Source organism: Syzygium oleosum, unplaced genomic scaffold, assembly GCF_021117445.2.
Source record: "Syzygium oleosum isolate NSW1041296 unplaced genomic scaffold, Sole_v2.1 Sole_v2.07, whole genome shotgun sequence".
Classification (NCBI taxonomy): domain Eukaryota; kingdom Viridiplantae; phylum Streptophyta; class Magnoliopsida; order Myrtales; family Myrtaceae; genus Syzygium; species Syzygium oleosum.
In genome coordinates this window covers 6567788-6591930 of record NW_026607491.1, presented here as the reverse complement: position 1 = coordinate 6591930, position 24143 = coordinate 6567788, and the positions used below count along the sequence as shown (strand labels likewise).

General features: G+C 41.4%; 2 protein-coding genes and 1 pseudogene across 4 annotated transcripts; 2 read left to right on the top strand and 1 right to left on the bottom strand.

The window, feature by feature from the left end:
• Positions 1–1174: 1174 nt before the first annotated feature.
• On the bottom strand, positions 1175–6120 carry LOC115677272 (calcium-dependent protein kinase 7-like). Its single transcript, XM_030600403.2, has 8 exons — positions 4982–6120; positions 4006–4129; positions 3661–3804; positions 3297–3449; positions 3091–3206; positions 2786–2953; positions 1945–2178; positions 1175–1723 (listed from the first exon to the last, which is right to left on the bottom strand). The coding sequence occupies exons 1-8, from the start codon at positions 5492–5494 to the stop codon at positions 1568–1570; spliced, it is 1608 nt and encodes a 535-aa protein (XP_030456263.1). The 5' UTR covers positions 5495–6120; the 3' UTR covers positions 1175–1567.
• Positions 6121–10995: 4875 nt separating this feature from the next.
• On the top strand, positions 10996–15863 carry LOC115675939 (uncharacterized). 3 transcript variants are annotated; one of them, XM_056313268.1, is made up of 5 exons: positions 10996–11164; positions 11967–12281; positions 12801–13002; positions 14673–14901; positions 15244–15517. In XM_056313268.1, the coding sequence occupies exons 1-5, from the start codon at positions 11060–11062 to the stop codon at positions 15356–15358; spliced, it is 966 nt and encodes a 321-aa protein (XP_056169243.1). In that variant the 5' UTR covers positions 10996–11059; the 3' UTR covers positions 15359–15517. The 3 variants fall into 3 exon arrangements, with proteins under 3 accessions (XP_056169243.1, XP_056169242.1, XP_030454620.1); XM_056313267.1 differs by having other exon boundaries at positions 10997–11164; positions 11973–12281; positions 15333–15863; XM_030598760.2 differs by having other exon boundaries at positions 11000–11164; positions 15333–15863.
• A 2431-nt stretch (positions 15864–18294) lies between these two features.
• On the top strand, positions 18295–20324 carry LOC115678079 (F-box protein At-B-like; annotated as a pseudogene).
• Positions 20325–24143: the final 3819 nt, after the last annotated feature.

Below are 24143 nucleotides of genomic sequence, written 5' to 3'. Positions count from 1 at the left end.
ATGAGCCTTCATTCTTGACCACTCCATCGTCGGGAAAAATTGTCCAAAAAGTCATAAACTTATCGAACGGTAGTCAATTCAGTCATAAACATTTCAATTATACTGATTTAGTCCTAACCTTTTGATGATTTGCCAATTTAGTCATAAACCTTTTTTTTTTTGTATCAACTTAGTCCTAAATATTTTGAAAATTTGTCAATTTAGTTATAAACCTATTATTTAGATATTTGGTCGGAAGGACTACGTTGACAAATCATCAAAAAATTTAGGATTAAATTGGCACAATCGAAAGGTTTAAGACTGAATTGGCTTCCGTATAATAGATTTATGACTTTTTCAATAATTTTCCCTTCCATCATCGTCATCCCTAACCAAACATGCCTTAAGGAGCTCCCGCCGCGGCCCCGTCGTGGCCAAGGCCCATGATTTGGAGAGGCCGGCCTCCTTGGAAGTCAAAGTCAACTCTAAGGAGGATAGGAGCAACGCGAAGAGAAGAGACTTTGTGTTCGCCGCCGCAGCCGGGGCTGTGTGCCGTCTCCATGGTGGCCATGGCCGACGACGAGCCGAACCCCGGGACCCGGAGGCCAAGAAGAAGTATGCCGCGGTTTCTGTCACGATACCCACTGATAACGCATGCCACAAGTGAGCTGAATTTGATCATTTCTAGAACTTGAGAAAAGGCAAAAGGAGGAAAAAAAAAGAAGAATTGTACGCATTTGTACCGAGTCAATGGGATTGGACAGTCATGTGATATCCGTAACGTACGCACTTGGTATCTTTCTTGGGATCTCACTTGGCAATCTCTTCTGATTCATGTATTGTTTTTGAAGGTTGTGAAGGGTCTACTTTGTCGTTAAGAAAGAGGCTTTGATTGAATTCTCATGAAGAATATCAGTACAAACCAATCATCTCGCACGCACTAATGAAATACCTCCTTACCACGTTGAAACCCGATACATCGTGCGCACGAATCGTTATTCGGCCGAATTGGATGCACCATGCCACTGTCTGATCAGTTGTGTGCATTTGCATGTCGAAAATATCAGCAAGCTCACAAAGATTTGAGCCACTGAGCAAGCAGTCTAGTGGTAATGGTTGAGGCTTCGGGCGGTTTAGTCTCAGGATGCACGGACTAGGAGGGTCTGTGATGAAGAACTCGGCAAAAAGAACACAATTCACGCAAGAAAAGCTTGTATACAGTCTGAGAAGCTTTCTTCTTTTGATCAGAGAGTCAAAACACTCATGTTCTAGGACAAGCAAAAGATCTACCCAACACAGGTAGATGGGCAATTTTAGTAGGCAAAATGAAGCAAAATTTGCGACCAATTTGCTCTTGACCAACTAACTTCAGTATTTACATCCGATTCTCGCCGCCCTGAAAAAAACCTCTTCGCTGACTCCTAAACCTAAGATCTCTTCTCCTGTAACTAACCTGAAAACTAACAGATCTCCCAAAAGATAGCTAACATGGAAGCCACTCAACCCGTAGAGCAGCAATGCAAGGACGCGTCAGGAAAACAGCTTCTCTAAGTTAGTATACTTGAAAACTTTTAAGCTAGCTTCTTCATCATCTACTCTCGCTGGGTAAATTTAACGACCCATCTCGCATCAACTTCGAGCTGAGACTGTTGAACCTTTCCCTTGAATATTGCCTGGATGCTTTTCTCCAATCCGTGCCCGCTTTCATCATCATGGCAAACTCCTCGTAACTTATCCTTCCATCCTGCAAATTAACAATCACGACTTGATACATTGAGTCTGCAGAAATTATGCACTCAATAAAAATAGTAAAAGAAAAAAGCAAACGAATGCTGGAAACGCAAAAGTGTCAACTTTATAAGTGCTCTCTTAAAACGGGATACTTTGAAAGCTGAATTCAGTGGGAAACGCAATTGAATAGTAAAGTATGCTGTTACTTCTTTAAAGAAAATAGTACTCGCTAACCTTGTCTGTGTCTACGTCGTGCATTATGGCATTGATAACTTCCTCACCGGTGGTGTCATCGTCATCCTCTTTTAAAGCATTTCTCAGGTCTTCAATCTCTATGTATCCGCTCTTGTTTTGGTCAAAGAATGCAAAAGCTTCATGTAGATGGTCATCGTTCGCCATCTTTTTTAGGTGAACTGAAATGGCAACAAACTCCCCGTAATTCAAAGTCCTATCGTGATCAACGTCAGCCTGTGCAGAAGAAAATTGCCATGATTAGGTATGAAAGAAGACCTTGCACATGATGCTCATTTGGGTGAGAGAACTTGTTATCATCGACTTCCTTCATTCCTTTTGGATTAGCATGAAGTTCGCACTCTTTCCTTTCAATATTCCGTGCATAAGCAACCCTGAATGACATTGGGTTGACTACATTGAATCTTCTCTGACCGTGATTTCGCAAAGCCAGTCCGGAGGAAGAGAACAACCAGAACATTTTAGATGCTGCTAACATAGAAAGGCATTTTCTGAATGATACTGATCGAGAGTTTCAAAAGCCCTTAACATTTTTGTCATTTCGAAGGTTAGGAGAAGCAATACACTGTAGGTCATAGTTTATCCAGAACAAGATTCAGAAAGAGTCTCTCTTCACAGAATAATAATAGATTTTGCAACACACTGGAGCACCCATAAGAATCTCTAAAGTTTGGAATTTTGAAGAAATTGTGTTTCTCACCATTCCAGTTTTTCATAGCCTATATCAAGACTAGTAAACATCCTTATCATAAAGCTACATGAACTCCAAATATTCACAAGCCTAGAGAGGACATGAAGGTCTACAAGTGAAATAAGTACTTACCGCATCCATCAAAATTTGTAGTTCTGAGTCAGGAATTTGTTGGTCCAGTTTTTGCAACCCGGTCCGAAGCTCGTCAAGGGTTATTTTCCCCCTTTTGCCGGTGTCCATCATTTCAAATGCATCTTTTATGCCAGCTACCTCATCCCCCGTCAAGTGCTCAGCCACGACCTACATAAATAATGAGCACTCTACAAGTGAACCAAAATAATACATCTAGTCGGAGAAAATAATATAGAAATAATCAATATTTTTAAGCATCAGTTCTAGTGTAACTTAACATAGCAAGAACTGCAGCAGAAATTTACCCGCAAAGCTCTTTTCTTGAGCTTGTTCATGACAGAAAATTGCTTCAGCCTAGTCTTCACAGTTTCACCCAGGTAAACATTAGGAGCCTTCTTAGCATTTCGCATCCAAGGATGATCTGCCAGAAATACATGAAGAATTCATATTTCTTAGGATATCTATGATCAGAGGAAAGAAAATACGAGCGGTCAGACCAAACTAACAATACCAAGCACTTGCTGAGCAGTAAGCCGCTGGCCAGGATAAGGATTAAGCATTTTCTTTATAAGGTCTTTTGCACCATCCGAAACTTTAGGCCAAGGGTCTCTTTTGAAGTCGACGACAGAACGGATAATTGCTTCAGCCACCCCTTGCTCAGTTTCTGGGTCAAAATATAACATGTTCTTTCGGATGAGAACCACTCTAAAATGCCAAGAGCAAATAAACTAACAATTTAGATTAACAACTAATCGGTATTGTCAGATTGAGTCAAAACATGGGCTCTAGAAACAAATACTACCTCTCCAACCTTTTCAATATATTATGCCTGAACTCTCCAGCGTTAAAACTAATTAAAAAAAAAACAAACTGACCTGCCCAGAAAGGAGGAACACCACAAAGCAAAATATATAGTATCACTCCAGCACTCCAGATGTCAACCTCTGGGCCGTAATTTCGTCTTAAAACTTCTGGAGCCATGTAATAAGGACTTCCCACTATCTCGTCGAATCTCTCGCCTGCACGAACAGAATGCTTCAGGCACTTAATTGATTATAATATGACATCAAAACCATGTCAAAAGGACAAATCAATGTCAGAGGAGTGCATGAGTTAGTGTTGGTGGCTGTGGTGGTGGGTTTTGTCAGTTTCATTATTGTCCCCTGGAGATGATGCAAAACGAAACAAAGAACCAACTCCATAAGCTGAAATTACAATACCAGGTTTGAAAAATACTGATAATCCGAAATCAATTGCCTTAAGCGGGGAATTTTCTTTCTTATTGGCGAAGAGAAAATTCTCTGGTTTGAGATCTCGATGTATCACTCCATGCCTATGGCACATCTGCAACCGAAAAAGTCAATCAGAAAATTAGATGACAGTGGGGAATAAATTAACCAAAAGGGGGACGATCTACCAGCAGCGAGGCTGGCCATAATCAGTGAAGAACAGAGAGTACAAAGAATCAGCCAAAATATCCAGTGAGAAGTAACCAAGCCCATCGAATGAAAGGGTCCGATCAACTCAGCAAAATTAATTGAGCAAACAAAGAAGTATCATTGTCAATGTGGACTTTCAAAGGCCAAAGAAACCTTCTTAGCACTCGCAAACAGCAGGCGAAAATGCATATTTTACTGCCCCAAATGATAAAAGCACAAATAAAGAAGTAGTAACCAGCCACAAGAAGTAACATGCTGACAATTTTTCTTTCGAGTCTTAAAGCCATCAGCAGGCAGAAACCAATAACTAGAATGCTCTGACCCACCTAAGATACCGAACACAATCAGACCAAAAAGTGACTGATTCAACACACAGCCAAAATCACCAATCCTATAATCAATGACAGACCGAGGGGGGTTACCCGAGCCTGCCACCCTCCTGGCCACTCCATTATTAGTACAATTTTCTGTAACCGTGCACTATAATTAACAAAATTTCATGCAAAATGTTATGTCCCCAACCAAGGGAATTTAAGAAATTCTTTTACCTCGCCACTCAACCTTAAGTTTCTGAATTCGCCACTGCACAAACGTAGTTTAATCCAACCCATCTTCATTACACATGACCAATCAATGATGCTCAAACTTACAATAAGCAATCACAAGCACAAGAAATCATCCAAACACCTATAAAGCCCTCAAAATTCTACGAAACCAGAATCACAATCACCAGCAGAACACACACACACACGCAAACCTGAACAACTTCAACGATGGTCCTCATCACATTCGCAGCAGCCCTCTCGGTGTAATGCCCTCTGGCCACGATCCTGTCGAACAGCTCTCCGCCCTCGCACAGCTCCATCACTATGTGAACCGCCTCGTCGTCCTCGTAAGTGGCGTTCAGCGACACAATGTTGGGGTCCTCCGGCAAGTGCTTCATGATCTGGACCTCCCTCCTCACATCCTCCACGTCCACCGCCGTCCTCAGCTTCCTCTTCGATATGGACTTGCACGCGAGCCTCTCGACGGTCGACACGTCCGTGCACAGGTACGTGACCCCAAACTCGCCACGACCCAGCTCGCGACCCAAGTCGTATTTCGCCGAGATGTCGCCGCCCGTCGGGTCTCGCAGCACCACGAGCTTGCTCTCGGGCCTCGGGTTGGCGGTGTAGAACTCGGTGGAGAACGGGTTGGGCCTGTTCCTGTTCTTCTGGCCCCTCCGTTTCGGGGACGACGAAGTAGCGGGAGCTGCGCAACAGTTGCCCATGAATCAAGAACACGTCGAATCCACCGGCGTCCTGTCGGAATGCGATTTCTGTCGGATTTCCTGATGACCCGGGAATGTGAGGGGAAAAGAAGGGCAAAAGGGAAAATCCAAGATCCAATCTTTTTGCTCGGATTCTCTCTGTCTTCCTCACAAGGGATCAAACGAGGAAATGGGTCGGACGAATTTGAGCTCTGGAATTTTTCAGCTGGTCAGGAAAAATTCCAGATTCGAAGGAAAAGGGGGCGTGGGGCGTTTTTTTTTTATTTTTAAAGAAATGTGGCTCGGTGGGATTAGTACAAATGATGGGACGAAATCCCCATCGTTATCGTTATCCTCTCGAGTGGAGGATGGGCACAGAGGCAAATTTAGAAAGGACGGGGAAAAGAAACGAACAGGGGAGGTCTCACGCAACGAATCTCCGCAGAAGTAGGGAGAAGAGGATAAAAAAAAAAAAACGTCCGCCGGAAGTGGGAGATGCATAAAAGACCCGACTGGCGGCCAAGAACAAGAACAAGAACAAGAACCAGAACGAGGAGAAGAGGAAGAGGAGAAAGGAACGTGGAATGGGTGAAGCCGAAGCGAGAAGCAAAGCGTGAAACGACGACGAGGACGAGAGAGAGAGAGAGAGAGGGAGCAGCAGAAGACGAGAGGAACGAGAATCTCTGCGCTCACTGCGAGACGCGACTGGTTCTGGAGATGGACAGATGGAGAGATGTCTCTCCGATAACGTCCGCCACCATCCTCTTCTCTCGCATTTAATTCTTCCCGCGGCTTGGCATCCAAGGATCCAATGACGAGATTCTTTCTAGAAGTGCATCAAAAAGTCAGAGCGCCGTCTTCTCTTCGTTCTCCTTACGTGCTAAGCATTCCCTCCTATTGATTTTTTCTTGGTTATCCTATCTCGTGAGATTGTCCATGGATGGAGACTGGGAGTAGCATGTCAACTTTATCCAATTATTTTATAATCCACGATTATTAGGGGGTGAGAATAGTCCAGGTGAGCGGTTCCTACTTTGACATCGGGAACCGTTCATTAAGGATCAGTACCGGAAACCGCCCGTTAGTTTCATAAATCTGCTTGAAATCGGACCGCCGGTCTGGTCCGATTTATAAATGGATTCATGAAACCGGTCTCCAATCCCTATAAAATTGCATTCATCAAATAATACAACACATGCTAAGAAGCAAAGGTTCGCTTTGCCATCTCCACTTGTCCTTCTCTGAAACCACCCCTCCCGGAGCTCAAAACACTTCAACCAATCAAACTCCTCACATTACCAACACCCGCGCGGGAAACTCCGTCGAGATTGAAATAGCGCACTCCAAACGTAGCTCGGAGGAAATGCCGAACGCTGCTCCTCAATCCTGTGGTCATGGTATCCAAAGAAGCCGAAGGGAAACTACAGCGTGAGAGAGAAAGCTTTCGCCGACTATAGGAAGGGAAATCGCAAGGGAAGATGACAAACGAGATTGAAGTTTACTAAGATGCCTCAGCTCGTTCCATCCAAGGATTGGCATGCGAGAAAGAGAGGGAAAATGCAGGGGAAACCGCAAGAAAGTGAGGGAAAATGCGAGAAAAAAGAGAGAAAATTACAGAGGGAGAGGGATCAGTCGCAAAGAGTGGGAGAGACAGAGTGAATGTAGAACGTTGCGAACAGGAGGCAGGAAAGATAAAATTAAAGGGCAAAGGCTCACTTTCACTTCTAGACTTTTTTAAATAAATATATATATATTTACTGGTCCGGTCCGAGTGGACAGGTGGACGGTTCCACGCCTGGAACATGGAATCGGATCGGTACTCACTTGTTCCAATAAATTGATATCGGGAACCGGACCAGTTCCATGGGAACCGTTGGTCCTGGGCGGTCCGATCTAGTTCCGAGAGGTCCGAGCGGTTCCTGATTCTTTTACACACCCCTAATGATTATCATTCGATATAGAAACTTTTCTTTGCTTACAAAAACTCTTCTTTATATCAATGCAACGTTCGAGACTCTTCGAGCACGCGACTATTCCCAATCGGACATGCCACTCAACCAATCCTTGAAAAAGTTCTTACTTATATAATTTCGATCGCCCATCTTCATCATCCATCCATTGCGTCTGCTTCGAACTCCTCTAACCAATCACTGTCTAGCCTAATTGAAGAAAGCATGGCCCTTTAGGCTGCGTTTGGTCGTCCGGATTTCTAAACAGGATAGGACTGGATAGGATAGGATAGGATAAGAAATCCTGGGATTTCTTCATATCATGTCCACTGTTTGGTGGACTACGGATTTAAAGTCGGATATGATAAATTTTTTTTTTTTTGCTATTCACGGGTCCGGAGGAGTCAATGAAGGAAAAAAAGCCGAGAATTTTTTTTGGTGAAAGCACACAAGGTGTGGGGATGAAGATGATGGTGAGTGGAGCGTAGGGTTTCTGGAAAAATAGGCATTAGAAATCCTATCCGGGTCTATCCCACCCCTCCGCCGGATTTTTTTATCCGGGCTATATCCGGTCTATATCCGACCTTATCCTATCCTGGACTACCACCAAACACAAGATAGGATAAAACATATCCTATCCTGGCTTTTATCCAGTCGACCAAACGCATCGAGTCCTTTACACATTAATTTTTTACATATTTATTGGGATAAGTGTACCGGTAGTCCTAAAATTTATCATGAAAATACAATTGAGTCATAAAACTTATAAAAAAAAATGCAATCAAGTCTAAAACTTGTCAAATTAGTGTAATCGAGTTCTTCCATTACTTCGTCCAATTTGGTTAACATATCATGCTAACTAGGCTTCTTTTTTTTTTTCTCTCTATCTTACGTGACACTGACGTGGCTAAACACGAATGATGAAGCTAAAATGACGTCATTTGGTCTAAATACGATCTTTATTTAAATATTACTTAAATTAGACTAAAGGTGAAATATTAAAAAATTGATTAAAAAAAAGAAGAAGAAGGAAGATGCAAAACGGTGAGGGTCTAAGGCCCGGTGATAGTGGGGATGGTTTGCCAGTGGTCAGCGAGGGTCGTTAGCCCTCTGGCCGAAGCCGTTTTAGTCTCATCCTTCATGTTTTAGCCAAAACGGCATCGTTTTCTTCATGTTTTAGCTAAAGTGAAAATAAATCGACCACATACAATTCAAATGGTATAAGCTTTCCTGTCTCAAGAGCTTGACCGCAATAATGATTTTACTAAACTGTAATAATTCTTTGACTGCAAATATCAATCAATGTCTTTCGTAACAGTTCCGGCCAAGAGTTTGATTGCAATAACCGTTCTTGCAGTTTCATCGTTGCAATCGATTTGATTTCAGCCAAAATTTTCGAGTTGATATCAATGCTTCTCCACTCCTGCCATCGACTCGACAAACATCGACTCGACTATCAGTCGGAAACTATTCTCGCCTTGTCGACTTAATTATACTAGCTTCTCGCAGTCGATGTGGGTGTTTGATCATCGACTGTATCCGTAGTCGACATCAAACAACGCGTGCTGATCAAACATATTGTTTTACTCCTTCCTTATTCACACGAGACATGTTCTATTAACCAGTCAATACTTATGATCGACCTTGACTTTTACATAGTCAGTGACTCTGCTTTGTCACTGCGACCTGGCTTAGGAGACTTCTTCACTTCCTCATCGATATTGGCTCCAGTTAATATCATGCTTAAAGCTACGGTTGATGGGCAGTCAACGGGGTCAATTCTTATTGGGCTTTAGTTCTTTGGCATCAAAGTTGACTTTCCTAGGGTGCCAACACCTAAGAAGTTAGCTCCATTGTTGGTCGGGGGATTCGGATTTCGAGCTTCGCATACCAAACTTTTTCAATATTCTATTCTAATCAAATAAATATTCAAAACAATTGATGTTTTCCAACTCTTAAGGATAAAATATTCAATCCTTCATTGGACATTTGGACTATTCGAATATTTAGAAATCAATGATCAAGCATCAAATGGCTTAAATTTGTTCATAATCTCGCAAATCACGTTGAAAAAGTGGTTACTCCGCCTGAGCGCTTCGCATTGCCACGATGGGTTTTAAATGAGTTTCACAAACTACACTTACGGCTCTCGTATCTCTACCGGACCTAAACACGTGCGCTCTTTTAAATTTCCAAGAGTAAAATTCATCTGATGAAGTATATCAATTCTTAAGTTATATAATGCTATTTTTTTTATTTCATAATTTCACGTTATACTTTTGAAATTTAATACTGAATATATATATATACACAAAAGAAAATGCTCTGACTCGAATTGACTTGAACTAGCCCTGTAGTATTTGTATTGGTACATGCATTTTTTATTTTCCGGGGATGGGCCCAGAAAATTCAATCCTGGTCGATTGGGCCTTGTCCTAAACGACATTGTTAATTCATTGAGATTTGTCGTTTCGTTTATATTTGAATTTGGATTCGTTCATTTTAAATTTTTTGTTGAACCACTGTTTCTTGAAACGCGATCGGACCTCACCATTCTTGCATAAATGATTAATTTGAACTATTAAAAATTCTGCGACAAAAAAAAATTAACAAAACATCAGTGGACAAAGTACTCGTGCCCATCTACATATTTTTTTTATATATGTCAAAATTGAGTCATGCACTCATTTCTTAACCCATGTATAGAAAATTCATATATAATTGGCTGAGTTGTTATATAGATTAATTATATTCAGTACATGGGATAAAACGTAACACGGGTGTTAAATTGAATCATATATAGGTTTACAACTCAGCTCAACCTACCTCTACAACTCTCTTTTCATTTTCTCTCGCTCTCATTCAATCCGGCACACGCTTTTTCCGCGCTCTCACCTCAGTTTGGATATGGATCTTCATAAATTAGGTTAAATATAAAATGGTTTAAGCAATACGAGTCGAGTCAAGTATTTGATTGGGTATGAGTCGGGTTAGATATGAGTCACTAGATTTGCTCTGCATAGAAATAAGTCTATTTAGGTCATACCATTTTTGACCCAACCCGTTCCACCCGTTTGGCAAGCCTAATATTTTTCAAGATCACAAGTCCCATTATGTCGTAAGCAAACTTCTTTATCGACTCATGCTCTCGGGAGCTGCTGCCTCGTGTGGAGAGAGTCACAGGCGGGCATGTCTACAAAGCTGCGACCAAATTTTTTTTTTTTTGAGGTCAAATCGACGATCAACTCGCTAGCCTCAATTTCGATGTCTCGAGGCGGGCATCGGGTAGAAACGGCTCGAATCGAATGTTTCGCTGTGAATGGAGATTGTTATGGTAATTGCAAGGGGGGGGGTGTCATTATTGCTGGTGAGATCTCCTGATTTTTCACTTATGGAAAAGTAATTAATTCCTTGCTCAAGTTTCAGTTTGATCTCTTGCCAAATTGAATTCTTTCAGTTTTAATTTGGTGCCAAATAATAGCACGGATCAGATTGGATACAAAAGTGCATGTACAAGATTTGGGGGCCCAAAAAGCCAATTGAGGAACACACCTTCTCCACCTGTCTCTCTCTCTCTCTAGAAATTGGGGACGCATCACAGAGGGAGAGAGCTGAAGCTGAAACAGAGGAGGAGACGATGAAGAAATCGGGCGGAGCGGAGAAGAAGAGGACGCGGCGGACGTCGGCGGCCGTTCCCGGCGGCGGCGGCAGCCGGGACCCTAATCCCGACACTCCTCCTGGGGTTTGCTCTCTCTCTCTCTCTCTCTCTCTCTCTCTCGATCTAGGGTTTTTGTGTGCACTCGCGCGCTGGTTTTTTGCGTGTATTGGGAGGGGCATTTGCTCCTCTCTTGAGGCCGATTCGGCGCGGAAAGGCGTCGGCTTTATGCGTGCCGCAATCGCTGTCTCGTCCGTGGCGTTTAGTTGTGAATTCATGCGTCGGTACGTGTTTCCAGTGCCTGCCAATGGAGCTCTAGATGTACGACGTGCTGCTGTTGTGAATGGTAATCGGATAGAAATCTTTTGATTATCCCGAAAGTAACCCAATTTAGCTCGGTGAATTGTCTTTCCTTGACCTAGAAATGTTTGAATCGAATCCGACTGATGCCTCGTTATGGCGACTTCTTCTTTGGGCCCGGGGGGGGGTTGGCTTTCGGAGATTAATCATCTCACCCTGTAATTTGTATATGAACGTTGCTGTCCGAAGTTGAACGCCGGCCAGGAAAGTTGCAGTTACAATTTTGATCCGATACCACCAGCTGACAAGCTAGTTGGCTATTGCAGAGGGAAAATATTGACTCGTAATGCGGCTTGAAAAATTCGAGGAATTCAGGTGTAGATTGCGTCTCCATGACTTAATCTACTTGTTGCTTACTTGACTATTTGGTGCTTTTCGATTGTGACTGTGGGATTAATTAGCTAGTGGACCTCCTTTCCTCTGGGCAAACTTGGGTGGCTTGTTCAAAAGACTTCATCACACGAGTGCTTATTTGATGCACCGGCATTATTCATTATTCATTATCTATGCTCAAACTTTGCTTTTCCAGAAACAGGCTGCAAAGAGGGATGTATTTGAGTTGTTTGCTGAGAAGGTGAGGGATCATAAGGATCTGGAATCTAGGTGGGCAGTCTTACAGGAGACGCGCGTGGAATATTTTAGAGGGAAGGATTTCGTTACTTTTCTGAAAAACCATCCAGAACTTAAAGATATCTTGGGGTCGGACCAAAATTTAGAAGTTGAAGATATTGGGAATGCTTTATTGAGAAAAAAGCTATTGATTCGATGTGACCGTGTGGTGAAAACTGTCCGTCCAGGGAAGAAAAAGTTGTCCACCTGGCCAGCACATTTAGAGATGTATCATGTAAGATTTCTCTATATTTCATTAATCCCTTTGACTGGCTGAATGTAATGATCTTTAAAATTCTTTTAATGCAGATCTATTGGTTTGCTTTTAGTATGTGAAGTTACTGGCAAGAGTTTATAAAATAGCTAAAGTACTATGAAGGAAGGACTTCACATATTGATGTACTTTTGGAGATTTTAGAAGTTGGACTTGTTAAGTTCATAATGGTTTTTAGAACTGGGATAAGGTAAATCATTCAAACAGATTAGGGGTTGTAGAGCTCGATTGCCTGCCTTAGAGTCAATTAGTCTTGTCACTTACGACGGCATATTCAGTTGAATGAATTAGTACCATGCGTCTCTTAAGTTTTCTGAACTAATTCACTATAAGTATTGTGCAAGGCACGCAAATATCACTTGATTGAATTCAGCATACCGTGGCATTACTGGCTTCATTGCTTGCAGGGGAATCATACAGGCTTATCTTGTTATGCAGATCTGAGTTCATAATTTGATACGATAAATCATACTTTGGCAGGAGCATGTATTTTCTGACAATGATGCCTTCTTTGCCTGGACATTTGAGAAACGGCATCCATTATGGCAGACGCTTCTCTCATTCTCCTGGCCTGTTTTAACCCTGGCAATATGTTTATTTCCAGTGTATCCCCATCAGTGCAAGATACTAATACTCTACTCCTGTGCCGGGGTCCTGCTGCTAATACTATCCCTTTTGTTCGGTAAGTTATTCATAGCTGATGTGCTTTTGTGATTTACCTCTAACTTATGTTATGCTGTTGGGCGGTTAAGATGTAAGCCACGTAGTATATATAGATTTTACTAAAGTAGATTGCTTTTCTATGGTCTTAAATTTGTAATTGGCAACTTCTGCTGATGGTAGCACCGATGATTTGGCCTTATTTGTTGTTTGATTTTTTCAGTTGGGATGAATGGAGCCTGGTTTTGTCATGTTCAAGGCTTTGCCTTTAGAATAACAAAGTTCTCGTTGAAACTTTTAGCATTTGTACTGAATTTTTGAATGATGTCATGGAAGTGTACTTCAAAATCGAATGAGAAACTTTATTTTTGGTTTTGTTTTCCTTTCTTTTCATCCAATATCTTGATAAAAACACCCTCCTATGACCTTAAAAATTTTATAGTTGTCAATGATAGTGCTTGACTTCACGTTTGGTATATAAGGGCCGAGATTGATACCAACCTTTAAGAAGGATTAATGGTTATGACCGAATAGAACCCGTTTGCCCATCTTTGAAGGGAAAATGTGCAGCTTGCCTGGATAGACGTGTACTTTTTACTTTTTGTTTAATTTAAATCTTGACGGTGGATGAACTTTGACTTTTTCTTAGCCCGAAACACCTGGAACTTTTATAATTTACGAATATTGACATGAAGATTCACATGTAATATTTTAATGTTTTTCGGAAATTTAAATAATTAAAACTTTGTTGCGAAATTAAAAAAAAGTTCCGCTTGCTTTTCTTAAGTTTAAACAAACAGGCTTCTGATTTAACTTCCTTTAGAGGTGAACCACCTTCTACTTTGTGAATAGGTTTCTTAAATGTGGTTACTTGAGTGTTACCCATGACCAGGGACTTAATGGTTGGTTTGCCTTTTCCCTAGGCATCTAGTCTGATGCTGTAAGTCTCGTGTACAATTATCAACAAAGTGACGAAGGTTTTCAAATTTTTCAACTTGATGTGTGCTTGTTTTGGTCTCTACTTTATACTTTCAGGCGGAAACTTTGCCAACCTCTGCGAGTATTGGTTGACAGTACCGAAAATAAAGTTTGGGATATATGCCTTTCTTGAGTCGCTCTCTTGGGCCGACTAGGTAGCATTTTTTTTCTGCATGCCCATTTGGGATTTAACCATCCTTGGACTGGCACTTCCTTTCGTTCTTTAGCTATTATAAGATTTTGATGATCCCATTTGATCAATGGACTGCGTTTGATTTTGAAATTTTGGCCAACAGAAAGAGGAAGTTCGATAGCTGTCAATTCTGGCTGTCCTTTTCTTGATATGAGTTAAAGAGAACAAGTTGTATGATGATAATCCTCGTTTCTGTTTTCTATACTTAATTTCACTAGGCTTTGTTAGATGAGTGATGTGGGCCCCTAAATCAGTTCAGTGATGATATCGAATCCTGGAATAGCCTTTCTTAATTCAGATTCAACAGTGCCTCCATTTGTTCTTCAGAGCCTCTACATAGGCAGGAGAAAAAACACTCGCACTCTTTTTGTTTGTGTGTGCATAGCTTTCTTAAAATTTTCAGGTCCATCAGTGCATCTCTGTTGTTGCACTCCTTACTTTAGATGTGAAAGCTTTTCTATCCGTGAGGCCAACAATTTTAATGCCTTTGAAAGTCAAGATATTATTATTTTGATGTGCAGTTAGAGCTGCAATATTTGGTGCATTGTATATCATCCTTGGAAAGCGTGTTTGGTTTTTCCCTAATATTCTTGCTGAGGAAGCAACTCTTGGAGAACTATTCCGTTTCTGGCCCAAGAAAGATGAGGAGGAGCGACCAAAGTGGACAACCAGGCTCTTTTATGCAATGGTAGCAGTGGTGGTCATCTTGTTGCTTAGGCATCACGCCCCTGATGAGGCTGCTAGAGCCAGGTTAGTAGCTGTTCTTGTTTCAAGGACCGATTGTTTTCTGCCTTAGCAAAAGCGAAGTTGGCTCTGTTCCTGTTGGAACCTGAAAGTACTGCCTCATTAATTTTCTTCTCTGCATTCCTCTTGAAGGATCAACATTTAAAGGAGAGAGCTCTTAAGATTGGGATATTTGAAAGCGCTTTTGACCAATGTCTTTAATAAAGCGGTCGTTCAAGATTGAATTAGAACACATGGACGCACTTCCTTGCTGAGAGGGCATAGGAAGGCTACTACCATCAGTTAATTCTAGAAATATAATGAAAAAATTGACCTTGGAAAGGCTTATACATATTGTGGTTCCTGCAGGAAACTTTTCTGTGCTGTTCATTCCTTGGGTTTCTATAGCATGGCCTTGTATTTTCATCGGTCTCAAGATTATACTTCTTCTATTACAGGTACCAGAAGCGGGTATTTAACATAATTGACGATGTTATTGAGTGGTCTCCGAGGTTGGCTCTCTCTGGCATGATGGAGAAGCAGCCTACGGTAGTCAATGTGACGGAGCCCAACCACAATTTCACAGATGGTAGCAAATCAAGCTCAGATACAGGAGGTGCTGAAGCCTCTGAAGAGCAAGATGGGGACTCGGGCGAAAAGATAGAGGACTCTGCATTTCAGCAACCTGATAACGTAGAGGACTCTGATGTATTTCAGGAACACGATGATCATATATGATGGTAGATTATCGGATGGCCCGCACTTTAAGGATCACTTGGCCGGCTTGTTCTTTTCTTTTACTGGGGTTTTCCTTCTTTCAATTTGGAGTGTAAAAGCAGTGTAACCAAAGGATCTGATAATAATGCAGTTAGGTGGAAAGAATCTCATGCCCCTGTCAATAGGATTGTCTACAGATTACAATGAAGTGCTATTTAAGAAGGGTTTTCTTTGTTTTGCCCAAAGGAAAAATGAGGTTTCTGTATCTATAATCTTCGACTAGAAACGTGCATATTTACGGGTTCGAGTGCAAGTACCATGTTCTGGAGCAGCATTGACCTTCACTGTGCTGAAACAGGGAGCTCTAAAAAGTGGGGAAGTGCTTAGCCTGCATGGGATGCTAATCATGTGATATTATGGACCGCCGATAATGCGAATTCCATGTAAGCTCCACGCTTGAAATCACCCGATTTAGTTTGTATTCCAACTTTGGTCGGATTTCAGATCGAAGTGCTCGATCTCAACTTGTTATATCTTTCTCCCTTCATTTCTCTCTCTCTCTCCAAACAAAACAGGAGATGTCACTCTCTCCACTTTCTTCATCTCTTCACCTTCATAGCTCACCATTAGCAAATCACATTGTGAACCGCTCGTTAAGGGCCCTTCCGGTTCGTTCATGATGTCTGAAAATGAAAATGATTGCCGTTCCTTGTAAATTATAAACGATTTCCCTTCTGGTTAACACTATTTTTTTTTCTTTTTCTAAAATAGATGGATAAAAAGAGGGAGATGTCAATTCATCATTTTCGAAAGTCCAACTTAGCATATAATAATTCACGTACGTCATTAAATAACGTCCAATTTGTAATTTGAGCAAACGAAATGACTTATATTAAAGGGATAATGACACAAACAGTCCCTGAACTTTGGTTTAATGTGCAATTTGGTCCCAAAACTTTTAATTTATTCAATGTAGTCCCTAAACTTTAGCCCAATGTTCAATGTGGTCCTTCTACTTTTAATTTATTCAATGTGGTCCCTAAACTTTTAGTACATGTTCAATTTAGTCCCTGAATTATATGAAAATGTACAATATAGTCCCTAAACTTGAATTAATGAAAGGACTAAATTGAACATTTTTATAAAGTTTAGGGACTATATTGAAAATGTACTAAAAGTTCAAGGACCACATTGAACATTGGATTAAAGTTCAGGACTTCATTGAACAAATTAAAAGTTCAGGGACCAAATTGCATATTGAGTCAAAGTTCATGGACAGTTTGTGTCGTTTTAATTCCCTATATTAAACATACACCGATGGTTCAGGGACGACATTGAACGAATTAAATATATATGGATTGCATTATAAATTGAACTAAATTCAGGGACCGTCGTGTCAATTTCCCTCGAATATTTATAGAAAAAAATCAAAGACTAATGCTGCGTTTATCCTGAAATATAATCAAAAAAATTTCCACAAGCACTTTCGCGCAACTCCCTCTCACCGGCTCTCGAGAAGAATCACAATCAAATGTTCACGCCTCCAATGGAAACTTCAAATTCCAGTGATCCTAGAGGCACGAGGTCGAAGAAGACGACGACAAGGAGCAGCAGGGATGGCGGAGTAACAGCAGCGGACTCGAGGATGATGAACATTTAATTAGTATCTGTCTAAATCCTAAGTCGAGGAGCACGACACGACCAATGTAGGAAATTATAGTTGGAAATAACATACCTATTTTCACGATGGCAGTGCTGCAATTTCCGCCAACATGGAGGGCAAAAATGATTTGCATGTGAGATCGTCGGCCTCGCCTTGTGTTTTTCGTCGCAACTCAGTGTCGGAAGCTAAGTCGTTTCCCTTTCCGAAGTGCAGTTTTTCTGCATCGGTTTGGGAGAAGGTGGTGGTCTTAGCTTTTGTGGATTAATAAGCAAATGGGGCGTTTCTAATGGAGCCGCAAAGGAGGGCGGGAAAGATAAAGGCGGCATGAAGCCGCGGCGGTGATGCAAGAGATGAGGTGACGACGACTCTAATGTTACTTAAAAGTTTGGATTGGACTGGTCGGTTCAATAGTTGAATTCGATTGAAATAGTCGAAAGTGTCGATTGGATCCAATATTGACTCGGTTTTTCAACCGGTTAGATTCACAAACTGATCAAACGAATTCGAGTAAATCTTTCACCGCTTCTTAGACCTGAGCCTTTAGAAAGGAAAAAAAAACCAAGGAAGGGGATAATTTGGGATTCAACCCTTAGCCTCAAGAATCCAATAAATTCATTTCAAACATTTAATCTAGTTCTGGCAAAAAATTGAACACATAATCTGCCTAATATGGTATGACAAAAAAAATCCGTCTAATATGGTATGACCAAAAAAACAATCTGTCTTCAAATGCTTCAAATGCCCCAATTTGAGGTATATCAACCTGCCTTTCTCCCTGAATAATTTATCTAGAAAGTATTGTTTTGTCTCTGTTGTTCGTGCTTGTTCACTGGGTTTTTAAGATTTTACTTTGGTGCATTTCTGGGGTAGTAAACCGCATAGAGACCTTAGTTCAAGGTTTAACATCTTTTTAGGTGAATATTTAGATACTCATAATATGAAGTAAGCCTCCAAGATTTGTTTTAAGCCGCCGTGATGGATTCAGCAGGCATGCAAGCCACGTTGGTCTGGAACAATTCAGTGCAGTATGATATTGTCTTTGTGTGACTTCTGACAGGGTGCTGATGTTGGAGTGGGCAGAGCGTGGCTCATCCGACGAATTCATTGGAAACGTTCATCAATTGTTAAGCTGCTGTGTACACTTGGAGGTAATACAGTAGGGGTAGGACCAGGTTGTTTTTCTTAAAATTCAATGTAGTTCATGAGGTCTAGAGGGACTGATGGCTACCCTGTATGCTCTCTCTTTAGTTGACGTGTTGCGTGCTAGAACAGATTCTGTTCCTTATTATACAGTCTCTTTGTCTAAAGATTCGAGGCGTAGAAGACCCTGTGTATGCTTTTTCCTCGGGAATCTGGCCCAAAAATATCAAGGTCCTGAAGCTGCGTCCAGCGCTTGAAGGTGATATGATCAGTCTGGTGAAGAAAATCGCAGGAAATGAGAAGTGGCCTGCGGTCATTAAGTCTCCCTCTCTGCCATCTAAACGCTCGCTTCAAAGCTTATCGCTTCGTGTGAGTACCATATCAGACAAGCTTGTCACCACCATAGCTGAGTCCATGCCTTGTTTGTTGGAGTTGGAGCTCGAAGATAGGACAGGGATAGACGTACTACCACACGGTGATTTGACCAATGCCGGAATTTGATGGGATTATATCCTAACCGAATCAGAACAATCACACAGATAATAAAAAATTTGACACACGAGTTTACCCAGGTTCACTCCAGAATAGGACTACGTCCTACAAAGGGATTCTACTATAATATTTAGGTTTTACAACTACTACCACTCGTTACAATGATCTCTCATACGAGTACAATATATATAGGACTTAAAATGGGCCAAAAGCCAAAGCCTATCCAAATCCCTTTGATCCCACAACAAATGAGTCAGCAAACCCGAACCCCCGCATTCCATGTGCAGGGGTCACATGTCATCGAATTATACTTCGATTTTCTTAAATTCACGTGGACAGTATGAGAAACAAGAGTCCTCGAAATATTCGCCAACTCCAACAGAATTCAGTCTTTGGGTTCTTGCAAGCAATTGAAAAGCCTCTCTCTTTCACGAAATAGACGAAACTGCCAGTCGTATTTTAGTAAATACAACTGCCGGGTAACTTTTAATAGAGTCAACGACCTGGGCATTTTCCTACTCTCTCCTCCTCTCTCGAAACTGAGGGCTGCAGGGCCTAGAATCTGTACGGCTCTCTGGCTCTTCAGAAGTCAGCGATGCTGGTTTCGCATCATTTTTTCGTTCTTGCAAGAACCTGAAGAAGTTTGAGGTGCACTCCTCCAGATATATGTCTGATTTGGCTTTCCATGATCTGACCGAGGCCCCGTGTTCTTTGACCGAACTGAGAATCCACTCGTGCAATCTCATAACCAGCGAGACGGTGAAGAAGTTGGCGTTCTGCAGTCACCTGGAGGTTCTTGATCTCTTGGTCTGCCGGGGGCGTAGCAGATTCAGGCTTATGTTCCCTATCGTCTCTTAAAATGCTGAACACGTTGGATCTACCGGGAACAGCTATAACAGATAGTGGTCTGTTGACTCTTGGTCAAGGGTGTGCGCCTATTCGGCGTTTGTCCCTCAGTTACTGTCAGGGGGTAACGGATAAAGGGATCCATCAACTGCGGAACAGTGGAGGGATCGTCAGCAAGACGCTATACAGGTTAGATTTGGGTTACCTGCGACATGTGTCGGAGGAAGCCGTGCGTGCTGTTGCCCTTTTTGTATTAGCCATCACGGAACTGCGCCTCAGGTCTTGTTTCGATATGACTTGACTCCTCGGTGGAAAGCTTTGGCGAGGAAGGGAAGTCTCGAAGATGGAAGCCAACCGATTAGGAGGCTTGATCTTTTCTTCTGCATCGGGTTGTCTGTCGAGTCGCTCCAGATGCTGAAAAGGCCTTTGTTTCGTGGGCTACGTTGGGTCGGCGTCGGCGACACTCGCTTGGCGGAGGAAGGAGGGAGTGTCTTGTCTGAAATTTACGAGGAACGGCCGTGGCTGACCGTCTGTACGGGCGGTTGCGAAATGGGATGCCGGGATGGGTGGGAGCATCATGGAGCATCTTGAGAGTGAAAGTATTGGTATGATTTGTTGGGATGCAAGTCTCTTTGGTTTCAAAATTTGTCAATAGCATCATCCATTATGAAGCTACCTACCAACTTATATTTCGATTTTCCAATATTTGTTTCTTCATTATGTTACCAACTTGCATTTGGATCTTACCAATCTTTATGCATTTGGCAAGTTTGTCAAATATTTACATCAGCTCAATATCATTAGTCCTGGCACATTATGTCAGCCATACAGAAAACTCTAATGTAACAAGTTCCTAAAAACACTTGTCCACCATACTTAATAGTTCCAAAACTTGAATTACGCGTGCCCTGAGAAAGCAACGTATGAAAAATCGAGAATCTTTTTATTTAGTTGCTTAATGAGTGTCTCGGGGTACTCGCTCATTTATTATTAAATCATTTTGTAAATTTCTATCGACTTGTAATTTCGTTACTAGATCACTAGAATATTGCCTTCCTAGCAATGTTACGGTTTTCACTTTCTAGCAAACTTTATAAGAACCTAACCACATCTAAAGGCTGGATTTTTAAAGCAGTGGACATAAGTTTCAAATCCACAATCACCAGTAAAATAAAATCCTCCCGACTTAACGCTAATGGTGATCATTGAGCAGTCCGGATCGAAAAGGGTCTAAATTTTTTCTCAATCTCGCCACCATAATCGGATCGGGCCGGGCCGGGCCGGGCTCGGCTCGGCTCCAACCTGACCATGCTAGATCGAGTTTTCTCATTACACGTCTTTCTCCATTGCTTGCTTGCCCAACAAACTCGTGACTCAAATTGTGGATTGTTAGGTCAATGATCAGGCCTAATCATGGTTTAGGCAATATCTTACTATCATAAATCTAAACTGGACAAGAAGACTCTGCAAATAAAAAAATCAAGGTGATCCAACAAGCTTAACTGAATATTGAGAAAATGATACAAATAGTTCTTGAACTTTAGTCCAATGTGCAATGTCGTCTCTGCATTTTTAATTTGTTCAATGTGATCGCTAAAATATTTGTAAATATTTAATCTAGTCCCTAAATTATGAAAATGTTCAATGTCATCCTTCCATTAACTCAAATTAAGAGAATCTATTGATGTGAATTCTAAGCCGTTGAGCTTGAACCGTGGACAAAAAGGAAAAGTTACATATATATATACTAATCTACATCATCAAATAATGGTGGACACGTTAGCACCCTAATTTTTTTTCTCTTTTCTAAAGTAGATAAATAGAAAGATGTCATCATTTTCAAAAGTCCAACTTCGCATATAGTAATCTAGTAATCCAAGTCATTAAATAACGTCCGATTTATCATTTGAGCAAACGAAAATACTACATTAAACATTCACCGATAGTTCAAACACCATATCGAATGACTCAAAAATCAAGAGACTACGTTGTAAGTTTGACCAAAATTCAAAGGTCATTTGTGTCATTTTTCCGGTGAATATTTATAGAAAAAAATCAGGGATTAATGGCGTGCTTGTCCCGATAAATAATCAAAAAAAAAAAATTTCTCCGAGCAGCTTTCGCGCAACTCCCTCTCGCTGGAGAAAATATTCAGTGGTTACCAAACACCACGTCATCGTCCTATGTGGCGTGCGTGTTCCACCCAAAAGACGACATGTGTCGCGTGACGTGGCAATGGAAGGAAGTCCTTTTGTCTCTCTCCTCTGGCTGGTTGGTGGGGAAAGTACTGACCACAGTAAATATTTATTACCTCTGCGCTCTCGCTCTCTCTCCTCTCTCCTCTCTCCTTTCTGTAACGTGAAGGAGGTCTTTTGCCTTCTCTCTCTTCTGCAACCCATTCTCTCTTCCTCTCCCGAGCTCACCCGAAGCCCTCCCCTCCTTCTTCTTCTTGGCCTCCGGCCTCGCCTTTCCGACTTCGGCTTCAGAAACCGTCTGGAGAAACCGCCTGCCTCGGGTTTCGATTTTGGGCTCGGACGATTTTGATGGGGAAGTGATTTCCTTTTGGCGCCTAAAAATTGAATCTTGACTTTCCAAACACACTGAAATTCCAGTGCAAACGCTCATCTCATCGGCTTTCGTAGCTTCATCTGCTAAACCCATCTTCTCTCTCGCTCGCTTGCTCGCACTTTCTGAGTTGGGCATGGCTGACCCGATCTCGAGTCAGCTGGAAATTATAGGCAAACTCAAGTGTTCTATATGCTGAATCTGCCATACCCAGAAGAAAAAGAAGATAACTTCTCTCCATTTTTCTCAATAGCGCTTCAGCTTCTGATAGTTCTTTCTGCTTTCTGCCAGATGTTCTGTTCGTTTGATTTGAAATTCATAGGATTAATCAACTCGAGACGGATTGATTTCTTTATTTTTTTGGGATTCGTTCATATTTGGTTAGCGAAGTTGTCGCATTTGAGTTTGAATCGATGCTGGATAAACTCGTTGACATATTTTAAAAAAATTGGAGTGTGAACCCTTTACTTATTGCTGTTCGGTTATTGGATTTGTCTATTAGAGAATTGATTGCAGTGTTGTTGATCTTTTGCAGCTTGCTTGAGATGTTATTTTATTGAAGTAGTTCGAATTAGTTGATTTAGAAAAGGAGATGCTCTGCTATGAAGTCCTCTTTTTCGTGTGGTGTATATCCTCGCCCTCACGGATCTAATGTTCTACGCTGGTGTGCTGGGATTGGTCTTTCTTTTTACGTTATTTCGCGCTTATTGGTTGGAGACGTGCTACATTATGCCTTGATTCCACCTCTAGAAAAACATGAGAAACATTTGAGAGAGAGGGGAGAGGGGTTGCCAATGGCACCTCAAACTAGCATGATGATGAATTGCGACATGAATCATACAAAACGATCCATTTTTATTTTTTTTTGTATCTAGATCTCGCTTTGAAAACTCATCCGTCGCAAGTCACAACTATGAGGGGACTCTAGCTACACTATCAACAACAATCCTAAGCTATGCTATTGAACAACTATGAGGGGACTCGATTTTCTATTGAAGCTCCCTTCATGATGGGTGCTTACAGAAACTCCAAGACAAGAAGGGAAGCCATTGCATTAGGACATAAATCATGTATGTTAAACAACTTTCACAGCCGCGACAACGGAAAAGAATATTTTTTCAAGTGAAATTAATGGATAGACCCACTCCGTATACATAGAAATAAAACATAATATACATGATACAATAGCTTGATCATTAATCTTAGATTTCATGAAAATGAATAGAAATCTCACAAGCTTCTACACAAGCAGAGTTTGGTAACTCCGGCGATTTCAGAATGTAAGTGGCTAAGGTAAAAGAACTTAATTGCGCAGTATCTTTTTACAAGTAAAGAATGAATAGAATGTTGTGAGAGCCTTAATCCGTTCCTTTCCATCTTCCCTGCAAAGCCTATGATCAGATGTAAGAGCCTCTTCAGTGCCGGCTCAACAAAGAACAGCTTGATAATCTCTAGCCTTAAACACGAAGTGGTTGCCCCTTCTAATCAACGCAGTTACACAGCATGAGCTGCCTCGTGATTCCTCATTCAAAAAATCCAAATCGGTCTTCAGGTAACTGTCTCTGTTTCATCCTGGTCTATTCTCACCACTTCATCTATGATATACTTACTCAAGTCGGCAAACCCAGTAGCGATTACACCTCTATGCCCAGCAAATATACCAAACAACGCCTGCATATTGAAAGTAGCAGAATCAGGTTAGCGTCCTTGCACGTTGAAGATGGCTATAATGAACTGAACTGACTATAATTCCTTTCAGAACAAAACTTGAACAAGTTCATTACCGTTTCTTCGATTCTAGCTTTGACGACTTAAGTCAGTATCCTAAGCTTCCAACCAAATTCTT